Source organism: Aquila chrysaetos, chromosome 2 (genome assembly GCF_900496995.4).
Source record: "Aquila chrysaetos chrysaetos chromosome 2, bAquChr1.4, whole genome shotgun sequence".
Lineage (NCBI taxonomy): Eukaryota > Metazoa > Chordata > Aves > Accipitriformes > Accipitridae > Aquila > Aquila chrysaetos.
In genome coordinates this window covers 8317764-8336555 of record NC_044005.1, presented here as the reverse complement: position 1 = coordinate 8336555, position 18792 = coordinate 8317764, and the positions used below count along the sequence as shown (strand labels likewise).

The window sequence follows — 18792 nt, the reverse complement described above, 5'->3', positions numbered from 1 at the left end:
TTCCATTTGATTATGCCATAAATAGAAGGCCCCTGCTCTGTTGACAATTACAGATGCATCTGAAAAACTAATTCCTTCAATCTCTTGAGCTAAAGTACCCTCAGTGACAGCTCTATGCCAACCACTTTTGGCTAAAGAGAGATGCTTAGGTGAAAGTATCACATCCTCTTCAGAGTATATTTCTTCTTGTCTGGATGCTCTTCAATGTTTGCATGCTTATGTCTTGGGTCTTTTTTTCTCCTTAAAGGGTTCCTTCCCAATGAAGCACTGGCTGTGATCATATTAAAGGCAATTACAGGATGTTTCAACAGCCAGCACTCCTTACTCACACACTGCCAACTGGGAAAATTTTAGCTCTTGCTGGGTGAGATGTTTCACTTGAAGAATCCCAGGGATACTTGTTAAGGTTATTGCACAGAGCTTTCTATAGTTAAATGAAGTAGATATTAAAAGTTTAAATAACCTTTTGGTCTTTTTTCCTGTTAAATTGGGATTTCCCAATGGCTTGAGTTATTTCACATCTATTACGCAGTCAGCTGTCCCTGTCTTTCAGTCAGTGAATGATCTGCCAGAGATGTTCATCTTTCCCGAGTCTTGATTTCAATTTAAAAGAATTGCCAGGTCACAATGCCAGTGGATTTTGTGCTGGTGTCTCTGAGCTGAGGAGCAGAGATATGAGTTGCTGAATTGCCCCAGCTCATTCTCCCTTGCAGCATCCCTGTGGCTTCGTTCGCAGGGCATCTTATGGGGAAGGTAGGCACAGAGATATGTCCAGCGGTCATTTGAGCTTGGGTTTCATCCAAAAGATCTGTAGAAAGAGAGTGAGCACTGGCAGCACTTCCCTGAATTTGGTCCAGGCAGGTTCAGTCTTCTCTGATATGACAATAGACTGTATTTATGTGTCAAGAAGGAGAAGAAGTAACTCCGAGGTAATTTTTGCATGGCTGGCTGGCTGAAAGCGGAACCATGGTGCAGTGTGAGCTTTGGGCTTGAAAGCAGCAGAGCCAGATTAAAGCAGTTCTGAACTGAGCCTAATTAATCCCACCTTTCTGTGGGGGAACACTACTATGTTGCAGTAGGGGTCCTTGTGCCCTTCGCTGTGGTGTGGCATAGACATGCCCTCATTTTCAGCCCCATGAGCTTTTAAAAGATCAGTGCCTTGACTGGGATCTAGAAGCAAATAGGAAACAAGCAAATGACTGCCCAGCCACTCGCCTAAATCTGCTCCACTCAGGAATACTACCATGTTTTTGAATTAGCTTGAATCCGGAGTCAGTGGCACTCCCCACCAAACTAGTCTGCATTATTAGACCTGGTTCGGGTGAGGAATGTCTGACAGTGACAGAGCAGCATGTTTTACCTCTCTGTTCTGTAATATGGAAAAATACAACAAAGTTTGCTGCCTTGGCTCTTCAAGGTACAGAGGTTGCCCATTGTCCCTTTTGTTTGGGTCTGTTGTTCATATGTTCTGCCCTTTAAAATTATTTCTTCATTTCTGACTCATCACTTCCAAACAAAACTGATGGTGTTCTACATCGCATGGCACTGGAAGTGCATTGTTTTAATTGAAGCTCCTGTTATAAAAGCTTTTCAATAAATTAACAAAACCTTGAAAATGATGAAGTGAACAAACGGAGCACATTCTGTATAAAACCAAAGTTTCTGAAAGCCAGGTAGAATGTCCTCAATGTCAGAAGCAAGGCTGATAGCAAGGGGTGTTATCTTTTGTTAGACCAGTGGATATAGCTGGAAAAAAATCAACAAGCTTTCAGTTGCAAAACACTTTTTCAGGTCTGAAGACTTCTGATTAAATTTCAGGCACTTTATAGTCTGGTACAGTAATATTTAAGGAAAAAAAAACCCATAATGATTCCAATTAATTTAAATTTCCACTTAAAGTAGAGAGGAGAGAATAGTTCATTTTGGGAACAATTTGCAATTCTTTTGCTGATGTATTACTTTGTAAATGGAGAATCTCTCTTAGGCATTTATTGAGACCATTTGGTCTTCAGGCAGAAACCCATAAGAGGCAAAAACGCAGAGAACAAAACATGAATTCTGCAAATCCTCTGGGCCCATGTTCTGTGTGGCTTTGTGCTGGGGATATGCAGGAATACTGAGTCTGTCACAAGTAGGGCTGGCCAGAAGCCAAATGTGAAGATTTTGACATTTTTCATTGGAATAAAAGCAAGACCTTCTGAAAATTTTCACTAAATAAACAGAGATAGTGCTGCCCACCTCCCCACCCCTCTTCCAACACAAACCTGAACAGCAGTAAAGTTGTCCTGGACTGGATTTAATTTCAGCAATTAACTGCAATTACAGTTGAGCCCTTCCAACTATTTCAAATCCAGAACTATATTTCCCAGACCGGACAGTAGTGAAAAGAAAGTGCATTATTATATTAATAATTTCATTTTACTTTAATAAATATCTTTATAATTATATGTTTAAACTTTTTGTGGTATGGTTTTTCCTTCTGGGCTGGAAACCTTGGTTCCGTCCCCTTCACTCATCCGCTAAGCAGCTCAGTGACCCTGGGCAAGTGATATATAACCTCTCTGTGCCCTGGTTTTGGCATCTGGCAAAAGAGGCAGCAAATGAATCCTACTTTCTCCAACACAGGGAAAGAAGCGTGGTAGATTAGTACTGCATATCATTATTGATGATTGATTTTCTATTGCAAGTTAAATCAGGCTGAAGAGCAGCTTGAAAAGTCTTTTGGCACTTTTCCCCATCCCAGAGAACACCATTTCTGCAGTCTGCCCCAAGCTCAAACCACCCCACTGTCATCTGAAGGCTTTGAACTATCTTTCCCTATTTATGCTCAGAAGCATATCGCTTCTAGGAGTGGGCAAAGCAAAGGCTGCTTTCTTTGAGGAGTTTCTTTTTTTTTAATCTTCTGTAATAAAATGCACAGACCGTAACTCATCTGCACCGCAGAAAAGCCTGAATCAATTGACGCTGCCGCTTACTGACATTTCATTAGGCCAGTGCCAATAGCAGATATTGATCCAGTGGCCGATACAAGTTTGCAAGGACCAAGCCTGCCCGATCTAGTTGGAAGCTGTCCCATTGAAGGGGCACTGTCTCACAGTGAGCATACCAGCCCACAGCTGAGCTAGGAGGCAATGGGAAGCTCCCTTCAACTCTTGAGCCCTAGGGTACCTAATGGTGATGTGCTGGCAGGACTGGTGGTGGCAACACCATCTTGGTGCACCACTTGGTGTTATGTGTCACCAGCTGTTTACATCAGTGTGGAGTTCTAAAAGTCATGGGATGGTTTTGTTGTGGTGGGTGGAGGCTGTCTTTGCTGGGATTCTCCTCCACATCCAGGGAAAGATTTGGGGTCTATTGAGCTTGGATTTTTAGCCTTCTGCAGGGCTTCTCTTTCCCAGGGGTTGGAAATCCACCACAGTCTCTATAACTACCCCAGCTTCCCTTCTTGCAGGAGCTCTGTGGTACACAGAGCAAAAAACATCTGCAAGATGGAAGGAAAGAAAGTCCAGCAAGAGTGTTAGAAATCTGCTCTTCTCTCTGCCTTAGTGCCAGGTAAAGAAATAGGAGAAATGTCTCCCCTGCCCTTTGCTCCCTCTAATAACTGCTTCAGTAAGGAAGAGAAGGGGAAGGGGAATGGAAAGGGGAAGGAGAGATGAGTACATGATACTCTCCATCAAGAGCACATCTGTAAGAAGGAGGTATTGGTGGAAGGAGGCAGGGAGCAGGAGGAACCATTTAGTTTGCTCACCCACTGAATGACCAACCCAGGCTAGCCTTGTTTTCATGGAAGAGTTGTTATGGAGTGAAGGAAGGCGTGAGTTTAAATCCCAAAGTGGATAAACCTAACCAGTGAGAGGGAACAAGGGTCCCCATGAGACATTACTCAGTAATAGTTACACTATCCCAAAATTGCTCTCTGCTAAATTTCCCCATGTTTAACCATCTCTGTATTGTGTACAGAAAACAAATTAGGCCCTGATTCAACAAAGTATTTCAGCTCCCAGTCCAATTTAGTCTTTGTATTGAGTTCAGTGTAGGATTTAGGGTCCTGAAAAGGAATTAGGAGGCTAAAGCTGGGTTTCATCATCCCAAGTTGTGACAGGAGCCCCGTAGGAGGGACTCTGTCTCTTTGGATCATGGTCACAGTTCAGTCTCCCTTCTGAGGCCGCACAGATCAAAAAAATACTCCTCTCTGCGATGGACTGACTCTAAACTAGGCCAACCAGCAATAGACACTGGTTGAAAAATACCATAGATTCATAAATGAAGTAGCCTTTCTGGTTTATTGTTTTAAATAATTTTGCATGTGGAAGGTGTATTTTGCTGTCCTTGATAGTGTTGGAGAAATGGGTCTGAATCTGGCTGTTCTGCAACATGCTAAGGCATCTGCTGTTCGGTTAAAGCAAAGAAAAGAGAAAACAGTGAGGGCAAAAAGCAGCAAAAGAAGTGACCAGTTTCAATTCCAGAGTCTTGTTTAAAAACCACAGCAAAGCTCCCTGCTGCCAAAGGTCCACAGTGCCCTTCTTCAGCATCCCTTTCCAAGCAGAAACAGAGAGCCCAGCAGGCATCAGATATAACAGCTAAGCCTGCGGCAACAGAAAATCCATGCGTTGTTTTTCCCTGGGGTACAAAGAGAAGGAGAGCTCTCTAAGTGCCGAATGTATGGGGAGGAGGTGCTCAGGTCTGGGTGACTGGAAGAACGGAAAAGCTCCTGATTCAAGAGACTGAGCTGCTAAAAAATGCAAAAAATGCTTCTGTGGTTGGTGTGAACGTGTGTAATTGTGCAAACAGATTATAAAGCTTTGGCATTTCTTTTGGAAATCTGACTCCTTAGCTCAGCACATGCTTAGTTAAACATGTAATCACACCATTTGAAGAATCAATGCCCATCACTCAAGCTGAGGGATTTGACTGATCCTTCCTTGCAAAGTAGGTGTCAATGCTACCCTTAATCAAGGTTTGACTGATTACCAGGGCATCAGGAAAGAACTTCATGTGGCATTGTACATCCCTTGTGCACTGCCCTAGACGTCTCAGTGCAGCAGTGCCTTGGGCCCTTAATCTTGAGTTGAAATCCTGAGAACACTTACGTGTAATTTTTTAAATTTTTTTATGGCTGTTTTTTTAATGAACTGTCTCAGTTTTGGCAACAGGCCAAAACAGTGACCTCTCTCTCTGCTGTCAGCCATGGATCCTAGTCTCTCAGTTATAAATAGTTAGCAATGATAGAGGGATTTCCAATTAATTGGAGAAATGAGGGCAGTGTTATTATCCTCTCTTACACTGGGAGACATGGGGACATGAAGAGACAGTGTGATTTGCACAAGACCTCCCACTTGACCAAAGGTCAGGCCAGCAGAGTAATCCATCCTCCTGAATCCCAGCCTGGTGGTGTATGTGTTGGGCCATGGTGCTCTCGGGATGTGACAAATGTGACTTGGATCTCTGCCTGCTTCTCTTCTCTTTCGTCTTCAATCCAGACATGTTTTAAAGTAAAACAGGATGACTTCAGATCCGTACCAAGTATGAAGTAGATGGGGCAAACTCTCAACCACTCTCTTCTTAATATGCATGCTTGTTCGCAAATGCAGATCAGCCTAATTGACTGCCAGCATGCACAGATGTCTCTCTGCAAGAGTAGTTGGGTGCCGTGTGAATTGATTGCAAACACAAAATGGAACCAGATTAAAATTTGACCTACAGTAACCAATTTCTAAAACACAGTGCAAGCAGTTACAAGGTGATGGAAGTTGTGGGCTCTGGGAAATCAGTTATTGGCTGTTGTTGGATTCTTTTGAAGGGTGTCTCCCTCCCTACGTGCTCCGCTTTTTCTTTAGATGAGCAACTTGGGGGACACAGATCTTTATTAAGTCATGATGAAAAGATTAACCCCTTTCTTGCACATAAAATGCCATTAAATTTCCCTTAAGAGGGCTTTTTCAACATCATGGAAATAATTCTTCTTTCCTGGAAGTGACGTCACTGTTACTTGGATTGGAAATCTTCACACCTCTTACAAGTCAATTCTATAATCGCTTAGGAGGAAACTACACGAATACAGTTTCTCCAAAGAAAAATTAAAATGTGCTTGCTAGCAAGCTTTTGCTTTTGCATGCTACCGTGTCTGTGAAGTCAGGATCAATGGAAATTTGAGGAAAGGCTATTATTTACTGTTTCTTTCAAGCAGCCAACAGACTAACCTACAAAAATCTTCTTTTCTTCCAAAATCCAGCATGAAAGACTGTTTAGTGAAACATTCCTATCCCGGAGATTAACTAATTGCTCAGCAGTCAGTCATTTTCACTGCACAGCCAAGGACAGCGATTCCTCTCCCACACGCAGATGGAGCAATGGTTTAACACAAAACAGTTCCTGGGACAGGAGGATTAAGGAGAATTTACTGGAGAGCAATTAAAACAGTTGTTAGAGCAATTTGTTTTTGAGGTTGAATTTCACATCAAAGTAAAGCTATCTGAGGAAGTGTACAGAGCAGAAGAACAATAAAGCCATCATTTCAGGCCATCTATTCTGCATCCTCAGAGTGCAGATTAATAAAGTGAACTAAGAGGACATAGAGATTTACAGGAGTAAATTAGGTGAAGCAGCCTAAATGCAGTTTGCATTTGGAAAGAGGCACCCTGGCTTCAGTCTCTGTTGGCTCTCGCTTTCTGTGGCTTCAGCTCCCTTCCATTTCTGCCAGGTTTCTTGTCACTGTCATATTCAGTAGAGGGTTTCTGACCATGCTTCTCGGTTGCAGAGACTCCTGCCAGTGCAGGACACTGCGGTCGGAGGCTGCTCTCATGCATGAGCCATACCGAAAAGCTGTTAATGGAAGCTGGGTCGGAGCCAGTGCTCCTTTCTGGCCCTTTGCTGATGTTTGCTGGTCTTGCTGGCTTGGTCTTCCCATCCTAGCTGTCTGCTCCTACCTCCTTGCCATGCCCTGACCTAGGAGGAGGCATTACTCCAGACTCTTCCTTGGGGTTAAGAGCTGGAATTGCATCTTGTGGGCGATGCTGCCATCGCCCTCTCTGTTTTGGAAGGGCAGTAAACCTGCAATGAAACAGGTTTTCAAGGCAGGGAACCAGTCCAGACACAGTGAGTCCCGCCACAGTGCATGGCAGCAGCTTCTTACATCCATCCCAAAGGAAGGTTTGCATTAACACCGACTGTTGAGGTTTCTCTGGCTTGCTGTGAGGCTCACAGGCTGGACTTTCAGATGAAGGACAAATACAGATGGCCCGTGGCTCTTCTATCAGACTGAACTGCATTTCACAGCTCTGCTAGCGCAGGCCCCAGGGCTCCAGTTTCTGCCTAATGGCAAACAGAAGCGTTTGTGTGAGGTAATTTCCTATTCATTCATTTCTGTCCATTCTTTCAATAGTTTAACTTTTTAAATTTAAGTGCATTTTTATGCATGTAAATTAAAAGGAAGAGTTGTTAACATCTTAAAGTTAATTTTTAAAAAAAATTACTATCTGAAAAAATAAGATTTAAAACTTTTTAACATACAAGTAGTAATAGCAAAACATGTTCTCTGTGACCTGTCTGGGTTTAAAAAACACTTCACTTTTGGCGCAAGCCTGTTTGCCAAAGGTTACACATGAGAAATTGGGCTTGACTGGCCTAGTCTTCAGAATATAAAAAAAAAAGGGTCCCAGATATGTCCTGTTTTAACAGCAGAATGCATCTAGAGAGGGTTAGTCCTCAAGGATTGAGGGACGAAGCATCCTAGACTCACGTGAGCACATCAAAGTAATGGCCTGGGAAGGGTTTGCTGGTGATGACAGCCCTTAGCAGCACACAGTGCTGATGCTGGGAGAGATCTGAGCAGGATCTGTCCTGCAATATCTAGGAGTGGGATGAGATTTGCAATGCAAAAGGGTGGTTGTACGGGAGCAGCCACAGCCGTCCCGGGTGGGCTCCAATTTCCCAGGAGCTGTGGGGAGACCAGCTCAGTTCTCCACCAACTGCTGGAGGGTTTTCCCAGAGAGCAAGGTAAGAACAGGGGGCCTTCACCTTCCCTATTAGTGGTTTGTTACCATTGCTCCATGCAAACAAAAAGTCTGTTTTTTCACAAGCTCTCACTTGGACCCGCCAATCTGGCATGGTCTTCTGTGCAGTTGTCGCTCGTCCTCCCTCTGCAGCTTTTAAAATAATAGTGTTTATCTGGAAGGACTGGCTGGTCTCTGAGGCTGGGTGGAGAACGCATCTCAGCCGGGAACTGGCAATACCCCAGCGTGCTGTGAGGAATAAAAATAGCGTCGGATGAAGGGTATAATACACACACACACACACACACACAGAGAAAAGCATTACGGGAAGACTTTTTACACAATCTGCACCAAACCCTGACATTTGCACTGCTAGAGGCAGGGGTTTGGATACTTCTTACCCACCATCACGTGGAGGATGTCTGCATCCAAGGGACGTGGGGAAAGCTCCCTTTATAAACACAGGAGACAAACAGGCATTTCAGGGTACATCTTGTCTGACCTGTTTTAACATCTAGCTGCAGGTGAAATGAGTCACACCCTCCAAGTGCTTTTTTCTGTCCCTTGACTGCAGCACTCCTGGAGGATGAGTTCAGATGCAGACACAGGCTTCATAGGTGAACTCTGTTCTGAGTGTCTGTGCTCTGGAAATTGGGTGTATTTTGTAGTTTGCTCTTAGAAGCAGGAAAATAGCACACTTGTCTGAGCACCGCATGGGTTGGGGTATTCTGTGTCTAAATCCTGGATCTGACAGAAATTGGCCTCTCTCATTAGCATAAGAAAAATGGCAATTACCTTTCTACAATGCAGTCCAAGATGTGAAAATTAATAGTATTTTTTGCAAACATCTTTACAAAAGTTTGTTTTATGTTGTGCAGGCTAGGCATGAATTAAGCTTTCCTTATTTTTTCCAGTTGTATTTGCTGGGCGTTTTTTAGCATTGTTTCCAAAGAAAACGAGGTATATGTGATTGCAGTATTTGTCTTATAGTGGTTATATCATAAAAAACTTTAAAAGTCATTTGCCAGCTTCAGCTACGCTTGTGTGAAGGACTTGCCTTGAATCTTTTCAGGCCAAGGAGGCAATGGAAGACAGCTCTTCTGTTTCCGAAAAAGGACCTATATAAAAGGGTGCCAAAACCAACGCACCTTGTGCGGACACTGACCCTTTTTATGTGAATTAGACATTCCCGTAGGACATGGACCAGATCAAATCCCTCTGGTGGGAGCTGAAAGCTGGCGAAGGAGCTGTTCTGTGGGTCTCAGCCAGCTGCAAGCGAGCTGGGAGCTGCCAGCTCTTCAGTGTGGTCCAAGGGAGGGTGCATTTCCCTAACACGCTGCCTCCATCCCCGCAGCCGGCTTGGAAAGTTCCCACTTGCTCCGTCCACTCGTCCCACTCGCTCCATCTGCAGTGTTTTCCAGTACAACTGTGGGTCTGTGTTGTCAGATGGGTCACTGGCGTGGTCCGGGTTAAAAAGAGCCCTATTTATTTCTTCAAATTTATTAACCTGGATCATTCAACTGATCTCATTTTCAGTGCTGCTGGGGAGGGGAACAGTGAGTAGTTGTCTTCAGGGCCACAATATTGAATTAAGGTGCCTTCTAGGATGTTACTGTACTAAATGGAACAAAGATACAGGGATCTGGACAAATACATTGGATTGTGAGTAACCAGATGAGAGGGAGATGGGGCTTCTACAAGACATTAATACAGACAAGATAGTTATTTCTGGAACAAATTTTTGAGAGGTGACCACCACCCACATGAGCCTAGCCTGTGAATTAATAAGTCTGACCTGTTGGTTACTGATTGCAGCCCTAGTCCAACCTCATGGCAGGGCTCCTCATTCTGCTCTACATGGATGTATGTAGCTGTGGGGACTGAAATGTTCTGTTTACTTTCTGTTCCAGTTTTTGGTGCTGCAGAAATGCCCAATGAGCTGAGTCAAGGACAGGGTCTCCCCTTGCTGCAGGACTCCGGCATCCCTTGCCCATCAGCCACATTTGTAGGATGCCACAGCTTGCGTCCCCAGAGTTTATTAGTCACTGTGAAAATCTTTACGTTGATGGCTTTGTGTGGCTTTCCCTCTCTCTGACTCGATGCACACCCACCGTAGTCATCACCATGACAACTGTGTGCCCTTTTGCTATAGTGCTATTCACATTTCTGTGAATTTCCGTGGTGAGGGGCAGGCACGTATTGAATGCCACTAACAACAGCATGGGATGTTCTAGGAATGGGACAGGATGATCTCTGGTCAAATATTTCCCACTTTTATGAACTTACTGTAATTCTTCAAGACTTTTACCAGTTCTTTAATCCATTCATGTACCTTCCTTGGAGTCACTTATTAAGGGACCTTTGTGAATGGAACAAGGTCGTGGAGGGATGATTTTCGCAGTACCGGTACAAAAAAAGACAGCAGACAAGGAATGCATTTCAAAGCATCTGGAAAGGCCACAGCTTTACTGCTTAATTCAGCAGTAGATGGGAGAACTTGTACGGGTGTCATCCTTGAGCTGGCTCCCTGACCTCTCATTGCTGCTGCCCTCGTCTGCACGTGGATTTGGGTTCGGTTATACCAGCTGGCACCTCACAGGAGCTGCTCCAGCAGTAATGTACCCATTGCCAATACCTTTGGTCAGGTCCCTCTTTGGAAGTGGCGATACGCTGAGTTCACAGTTATGACAAGTTACCTCTCGGTATGGAGGGGAGGGAAAGGAGGTTGGGGTTAAGATCAAATGAAGAATTTCAAGTTCCTGTTTTCTCCTTATAGATAACCCAAATACTTCAGTTCCCAGGACTGACCATCAGTAATCTTCTGCTTAACCTGTGTCAGCTCAATAATTAATGTCACCTCCGTTCCCCCTCCTTCCCAAAATAAATACATTAAAAGCAAGAAAAACAGGAATGGGGTCTTGTGAGACAGGATTTGTGTCACACGGGGCAGTCTTTCACAATCCCATCCATAAAGGAAATGAAGTTCTATGCTGAATCTCCATCACATTAATGAATTTAGCACTTGCTGTGAGACAGGGGTATGGCTTCTTACTCCTCGAGATGTGCTGTACACACAGTTAATTCAGTTTCTTCTGATAAACTCCTCCGGGGTTTGTGTCTATTCCTGGGACATACCTTTGGACAGGCCTATGTGTAACCACCCTGAAAAGGGTCAGGGACAACTGAAATAGCTCATCCAATTTTAGATTTCAAATAAGCCTCTCCAATTTGCTGAGGAACGTCAGATTGCATGAGGTGTTTTTCTGTTTTTATTTATAGAGAAAAATAGCCAGTAATAGTTATTAGGCATTAATAGAATTAAGTCTCCATGTAAACACATTTAATCCTATTCTGGCTTAGGTTAAACCACTGTAGAAGTGGATTAAATCCAACCACATGAAAAAATTCCTAATATGGAAAAATTTGGTAATGAAAAACAACTACTACTGGTAGAATTCACGTCTCATTTTCTCCCCAGTTCTTTGTCTGTATAAGAGGATGTTTCTTTTCTTGTACTTGTACATATTCTAATGATATCAAGTAGTCCTGCCCAAGACTAGATCCCTGCTGCGCTAGGAGTAGTACTCTTTTGGTTGAGGGTGGACATCCTGAAGAGGGGACAGTCTGCATGGGGTGACACAGGGGTGCAATGGTTTCCTCGTGGTGACAGAGTAGTTCAGTGGGTGAATGAGGACCAAGACCCTCGTCTCCAAAGTGCCGTAATCTCACAGTGTCACCTGGGATTTGACGGTCTGCACAGTTTTGCATTTCAGAGTGAAAAAGAAAATAACAAACACCTGTAAACACATCCAGGTTTCATGAGAAAGCTGAGGGGAGGGTGGGTGCAGGGCTGTGAATCAGCCCACCTTTGCTCCCTTGGAAATACTGCTCCACCACAGTAGATTAGTCCTGAATTCTTGACCCCCAGCTAACTCCTGGATTTCTGAGTCCCTGGGCATTTTCTGTACTAATTCAGAGTGCAGCAGGCTTCTTCAAAGTAGCTACCCATAATCATTTCAGGGTGTAGCACTTTCTGTCCCAAGCAGAGAAAGAGGAAAGGATTTATTGAAGAGCTGTTCCAGGCTCCTGCCTGCATCCTACAAGAGGCTGAAGGAACATCTCCTCCTGTGGAGGTGACAGCAGGGCTTTGGGAGCGTGTCTTCTCCACTGCATGGGCATAAAGTGGGGAAAAAGCCCACAGCTGTGAGTGGTTACCGGGTCCTTGGTCTCACTTGGCCGGAGCAGATTTGCACTGCAAATCTGATGGCATTCATCGCTTTGGCTGCCCATCCCTGCAGCAGGGATGCGTTCGGCTTTCCCCAAAGTGTTGGCTCCGTGCTGAGGCATGGCAGCCCTCGGGCTCAGACCCCTGTGCCACTGGGCTCGGCTCGTCCAAGTGACATATGGCCAAGTGGTTCTGGGGCAAAAAAACCCATAGTGATTTCCTGGCTTTCAGAAGGGCCCACTTCAGGATTATGAGGTACGGGCAGTGTCAAATTCGTGAAGTCTTGGCTTTTCTTCTGCAGAAGTCACAGGTAATTATATTCTGCGCAGGGAGATAACCTCTGGCTGGTGAAGTTTTGAACTGAGAGGAGAAAGGGAGAAATGAAGGAACAAGAGTAGACTGGGGGAAAAAGGGAGCCGAGGGTAGTTTTCAGTGAAGTGCAAGCGTTTGGAGAGAAATCAAAAACTGGTGCTGTGGTCTTTGTTGTTGTCGTTCTGGTCTTTATAAACAGGTGGCAGGACAGAAGTTGTCCAAGTTACCTCGTGCCTCTCCCAACGGCGCGTTCAGCGCCGCGCTGGACACGGGAGCGCGGTGAGCCCCTGCCAGACTGCAGGCAGCTGCCTGCCTCGCGGCATCCCCGGCTGCCTCCAACCACCTGCCAGGCACAAGCTGGCAGGGGGACAGCGGGGTGCTCAACCTGTGAAGTAGGGTCATGGCCAGAGAGCAGGGAAACATTGCGTAGAGGATGTTTTCCCCGCCCCAGATGTTTTCGGGGACCCAGCCACTCTGGCCTGGCGCAACATGGGGCAAAGCAGCACAGCAGGACAGGGAGATCCGTGGAGGAACCATCCATCTTCTCTGAGACACGGCCTGGGGACACATCCTTGCAGCTGGTTGCTTTCAGCATGCCGTCGTCTGCCAGAGGTGCCACGCTGCCCTCCAGGGAAAGAAAGGCACAAACAAAACAACACAACCCACCTTCCGAATCTTCATTTAGAGAGCGTGGCTTCAATGAAATGCGATTACTTAATTTTGAATCAAGGGCAACTTCTCTTGCATGTGTTTGCTGTCCCCAGTGCCTTCTCTGAGAGAGAGAGAGTTGCTCCATGAGGGTAGGCGCTAATGAAGGAGAGCTTCCAAATGAGTGCATGTGTCGCTGCATCTAGGTCAGAAGAGCCAGATGAAAGTATCTTCCATGTTTCTCTCTTGGTTTTTTTTTTTTTTTTTAAACTGGGCTTCTAATAAACATGTTAACTTTCCAAATTATTATAAGCAGCTGCATCTATCAGCAGCACACAAGGATATATTTACTGCATTTGAAAGCTCTCTAACGAAGCTTTGAAGTCCAGCTCATCCCAGATTCATACAGGGGAGGAGCTGTAGCCATTGTGGCACTCTTCTGCCGACTTCTGAAGATGTAAAACTTGAAAGCAACTATTTCTCTGCAAATACGGACAGGCGTGAGAAGCCTTTTTATAAAAAGTAAATAGATACTGAAACATGGATACTCAAATGGATACTTCAAAACCTACATCTGACTGTCACAGAGTTTTGTTTGTGTATTGCAGAGGCTTTCTTTTACTCTTCTTACCAGCACTATCCCTACACAGTCCATATTTGCATTTAATCCCGTGCTGCTTTTCATTTTAGTATCATCATCCAGAGAACCAGAGCTTCCTTACCGTGCCTCAGTCCTGCATTCGAGAAAAATGGTTGAACCTAAAAAAAAAAATTAAAAAAATTCATATGAGTAACATGCATAAAATCAACAGAAAGGTTTTTACTCTGTGGATTCTTCCACAGCTTGAGGCTGAGATTCCTTTTTCTCAGGGGCCTGAGAGATGCTGCAGGGTGAAATAACTGCAGCATTAAATAGCACGGCATCGCGAAACAGTGGATATTGCTGGGTTTTATAATCACAAACCCTGTTACGGTGCTTCTCCATGGTGCTCCCAGTACACCCACACATATTAGACATATAAACTCTCCAGGAAACACTTGTGTTGCTGTGTGAAACCACACAGCGTGGCACACGGAGAACCTAATTGCACCCTCCAGCCACTCCTACAAAACTAGCAATAAGCAAAGCTAGAAAGTATTGAACACATTTGGATTTTCCAGTCTCTGGAAGGGTATGTACGTTGAATTAAACTTAGAGCTGTGTAGTCTCCACTGAATTACTGTTTCCTTTTGGTCTGTACTAAAGATAGTGATGGAACAGGTATGAGCGTGCGTAATGAGTAGGTAGGTATCACAGTATTTGGGTTCTTGCTCGCTTTCTTTCTTCTCTTTATTCAGTTTCTTTCCTTCTCTTGGTGTCGGGATATTTGTAGTTCTTCAAGGCTCCATCTTCTGCATCAAAAATAAAGGTGAAACCCATTTTCAATCTACACTTTTCAGAAAGTGTGTGTGTGTGTGTGTGTGTGTGTGTGTGTGTGTGTATGTACCCTATCTATGCAGTGGCATATATCTGAGGTTACTATGTTGTGATCGGCTCCATTTAAATTCACTGCAAGAAATTAAGATAGAAAGGAAGGAGAAATGGCTGTTCCCTCAATACTGTTTCCCCATCTCCCAGTGATGTTCGCCATATGCGATGTCCTTTGGGTGCTGACTCTGTTGTGGATTTATCCCCCATAGATCATCTTCCGGAAGATCAGCGATGTCAAGAAGGAAGAAGAGGAGCGCCTGCGCCAGAAGAACGAGGTGACGCTGAGCATCCCTGTGGACCACCCTGTGCGGAAACTCTTCCAGAAATTCAAACAGCAAAAGGAGATGCGTAATCAAGGCTCAACCCACATCGACCCAGAAAGGAACCAGCTTCAGGTGGAAAGCCGGAGCGTGCAGAACGGGGCCTCCATCACAGGCACCAGCGTGGTCACCGTGTCTCAGATCACCCCCATCCAGACGTCACTGGCTTACATGAAAACCAGTGAGGCCGTGAAGCAGAACAACAGGGATGCGATGGAGCTCAAGCCAAATGGAAATGGGGACCAAAAATGTCTCAAAGTAAACAGTCCCATGCGGATGAAAAACGGGAATGGGAAAGGGTGGCTTCGACTGAAGAACACGATGGGGACTCACGAGGAGAAGAAGGAGGACTGGAACAACGTCACGAAGGCTGAGTCCATGGGGTTGCTGTCTGACGACCCCAAGTGCAATGACTCGGAGAACGGTGTAAATAAAAACCCACTGAGGAAAACAGACTCTTGTGACAGTGGAATAACAAAAAGTGACCTTCGCTTGGATAAAGCTGGTGAGACTCGCAGCCCTCTGGAGCACAGCCCCATCCAGGCTGATGCTCGGCACCCTTTCTACCCCATTCCTGAGCAGGCCTTACAAACCACGCTGCAGGAAGTCAAGCACGAACTCAAAGAAGATATCCAGCTGCTAAGCAGTAGGATGGCTGCCCTTGAGAAACAGGTGGCAGAAATTTTAAAAATATTGTCTGAAAAGAACGTACCCCAGATCTCTTCCCCCACATCTCATTTATCACCCCAGCGGCCCCCCCAGATACCCTGTCAGGATATTTTTAGTGTTTCAAGGCCTGCATCACCTGAATCAGAAAAAGATGAAATCCACTTTTAGCATATACCTATGTGTATATATGTATACAGTATATATGCAGAGGTGTATATATACCTTTATACATATATATGTGTGTGTGTATACGGTAAATATATATACATATATATTTTCACTTGCATCCAATATGACTTGAACACACCAAGGATTTTGATATGTAAATATTGCATGTCCAGCTGGATTCTGGCCTGCCAAAGAAAACAATTATTAACATAGATATTGCTTGTATAATATGCAGTTGACTGCATGCACACTTTACATTTATTTATAATCTCTATTATGTAATAAAAGAATGACTTTTGTTTAACAAAGGCAATGTACTATTTAAAGAATCAGGGTCTAACCTGCCAATATTGCCATGACAGTTTTGATCTCAGGCTGGGTGAATTGAGCTTTTATTTCCTCACTGTCTTTTCTGCCAAGTTAAGCAGTAGATTAACATGACGTAGAGGACACGTTCAGACTCCAATTAGTATTGTTTCCTGGTATCATTCCATCACAATATACTGTATATTTGGTGATAAATTCCCCTACTCCTCCTAAAGGGAGGGCTCAGTTCAGTGGCCAGGGAAGGGCACCGTGTCTGGTGCTGGGGTGGATCACTGGAATTTATTCGTGTGGGTATTGTGCATGCACAGCCTTTTATTTCAAGTATCCTCCTGCTCTTTTAACATCGTAAGTAAGAAATAATAATGGTGATTTATGTAACAAAATGAAACTAACAGAAACTGTCTCAGCTGCACTCCCTGAGTGTTTGGGGGTAACTTCTTTCTTGAAAACCTCCTTTTACTGATGCCATTTTTACTGAACTGTTAGAGTAACATTATGTAGATTCTCTCTGCAGCACTCAGCGACGGTGTCCGGATCTGTCAGTATCTTCATTAGGATGTCCCATTTTTGCAGGGTTGAGGTTGCTCTCCCGCTGGCCCCCCCATTGCCCCTGGCAGAAAGACTTTGCACGAGGTCTGAGCAAGGGAGGGAACAATCGTATTTCAGCTCCTCGGGAGCCATGTGAGCAGGTTTGAAAGCCTGAAGTTAAAAAGCTGCAGTTAATCCCCCTCCACCCTCTTTTCGGAGGACGTTTATCAGTCTGCAACTGCCTTTGAGAAAGAGAGAAAATAACCAGTCAGGGTAAAAGTCCCTTTAGTCCAAGGTACCTGGATGACAAAGTTTGGCTGGGAGAGTGGTGGGTGTGTTGGGGAGATGAAGTCCTCCCTAGGGTGCTGCCCGCTGCTCTTGCCTTGGCCTCGTGGAAGGTTTCAGTGCAGGGGAGGCACGCTTCAAGAGCAGGCTTGCAGTGCCCGCACAGCCAGTCGTCACGCGTACTAAGTCCCTTAGGTCTGTGTCAGATGCTCTGACCCTCCTCTTAGTTGGCTCCCATCAGCATCTCCCAGTCTTGAATCATGCTCAGAGCCCACCTCCACCTCCTAGGCTCGAGCATCGCCCTCCACGCGGCACTCCTGGCTTCGCAGGGCTGCAGCAGGGCAGGCTCCTGCACTGGATCCTGCTTGTTCTCCTGTTTGGAGCTGAGGTTTTGGACTCTGCCTGGGTCTGCACCTGAGTGTGGTGGGGTTTTTTGCCTCTCTGTTTGCACTGGGTTTGAATCCAGGTACATGTGACGCACAGCAGAAATGGCCATCGCAGCTTCAGAGCTGTTAACCGGTACAGCTTGAGGCCAGCCCAGCAGAGTGCAATGGCTCCTTCAGAGAAGGATTTCCCCTTCACGCTTAAATGGCCTCTTGCATCAAGATCCCATGTTTTCAGAAGTGCCTGGAGTAAAACATATATGTACCACAAGGCATCACTATGAATCAGGTAAATAGAAGACGTGTTTGTAATTAGTGGGCATCTTTACCAGACACCAATACCAGAACCATTACTTAACATTAGGCAACTAAACTAAACTAAATTGCTTCCTGAAAAACTTAAAAAACCAAACCAAACCAAACCATCATTTGCAGTAGTGGCAATTAGGAAACTGCATCTTAGGGTGAACATATCTTCTGCTGTGAAATCCAAACCCATGAATTCCCAAAAGTTCATAAGAAAGCCGAAGAAGTCATTGCTTCTGTTGTGTCAGTTCCTGGAGGCTTTTTGGGAGATGATGGTCTTTCTCATTTGCTGTTCCTTTCTGTCCGGTTTCTGCCCCTTCTCCAGTTCCTTTCTTTAGGAAGTTATAGAAAAAAAGAAAAAGGAAGAATAAAAAGCCACCAAAAGGGACAGCTCTTCCCAAAATCCTGGTGGTTAGGCTGCCTGCTCATTACACTTTTCCACTGCTGCAGTTGCCACTGTCAAAACTTTCAGCTGTATTTTGCAGCTGTTGTCCTGACACAAGTGTAAATCTGTAACTCTGCAACCATGCTTTGGTCTTCAAGGACGAACTGCACTTGCAAAACAGCAGGACCTTCAAGGTCCTACTCTAAATCCTACCCTGGGACTTGGGTAGTTAATTGGGTGGTTATAGGGTTAGGGAGTTATAGGGTTGCTTCAGGCTCCTGGAGTATGTGCAGACCTTGTGGGTACAATTTAAGTGCCAAGCTTTGAAGATTTGAATGTTCTTGTCTGACTTGGATTGCTGGTTAAGACAGACACAGCAACTGCCCAGAGCTGCCCAGTGAATAGCTGAGTCACGGAGGCTGTCTGGGGGCCAGATTTTGGTAAAGTTCCTTGAATGCATGAATCTGCCACGATGCGATGCTGCAAAAGAGCCAGCAGGGTAATGGGGGTGACTTCGTTAGAAAGCTTTAGCCTTAATGGCATTCCTCTGCCTTTGTGAAGGACTTCTTTTCTTTGTAACTGATACTAATTCTAGTTAGAACTGCATGGCATGCAAAGGGATCTCTATTTAGGTTTATCTTGCAAGTCAGGTGTAACATTGTGCCACTTTACAGTGAGAGGACGTGTAACAGGATTAATCTGACCTTGAAAATTATTTGAGCCCAGAATGTCTATTACACAACTGGTTAAAATGTGTAGTGGCTAAAAGCTATA

General features: G+C 44.8%; 1 protein-coding gene across 1 annotated transcript in view; it reads left to right on the top strand.

Annotated features, from left to right (window-relative positions):
- The window catches only part of KCNH5 (potassium voltage-gated channel subfamily H member 5), a 160783-nt gene extending 144240 nt beyond the window's left edge, over window positions 1-16543 (top strand). Inside the window, exon 11 of the mRNA XM_029999954.1 lies at window positions 14857-16543. Coding sequence (XP_029855814.1) covers window positions 14857-15804 — 948 coding nt within the window. The 3' untranslated portion in view covers window positions 15805-16543. The remainder of the gene's footprint in view (window positions 1-14856) is intronic.
- Window positions 16544-18792: the final 2249 nt, after the last annotated feature.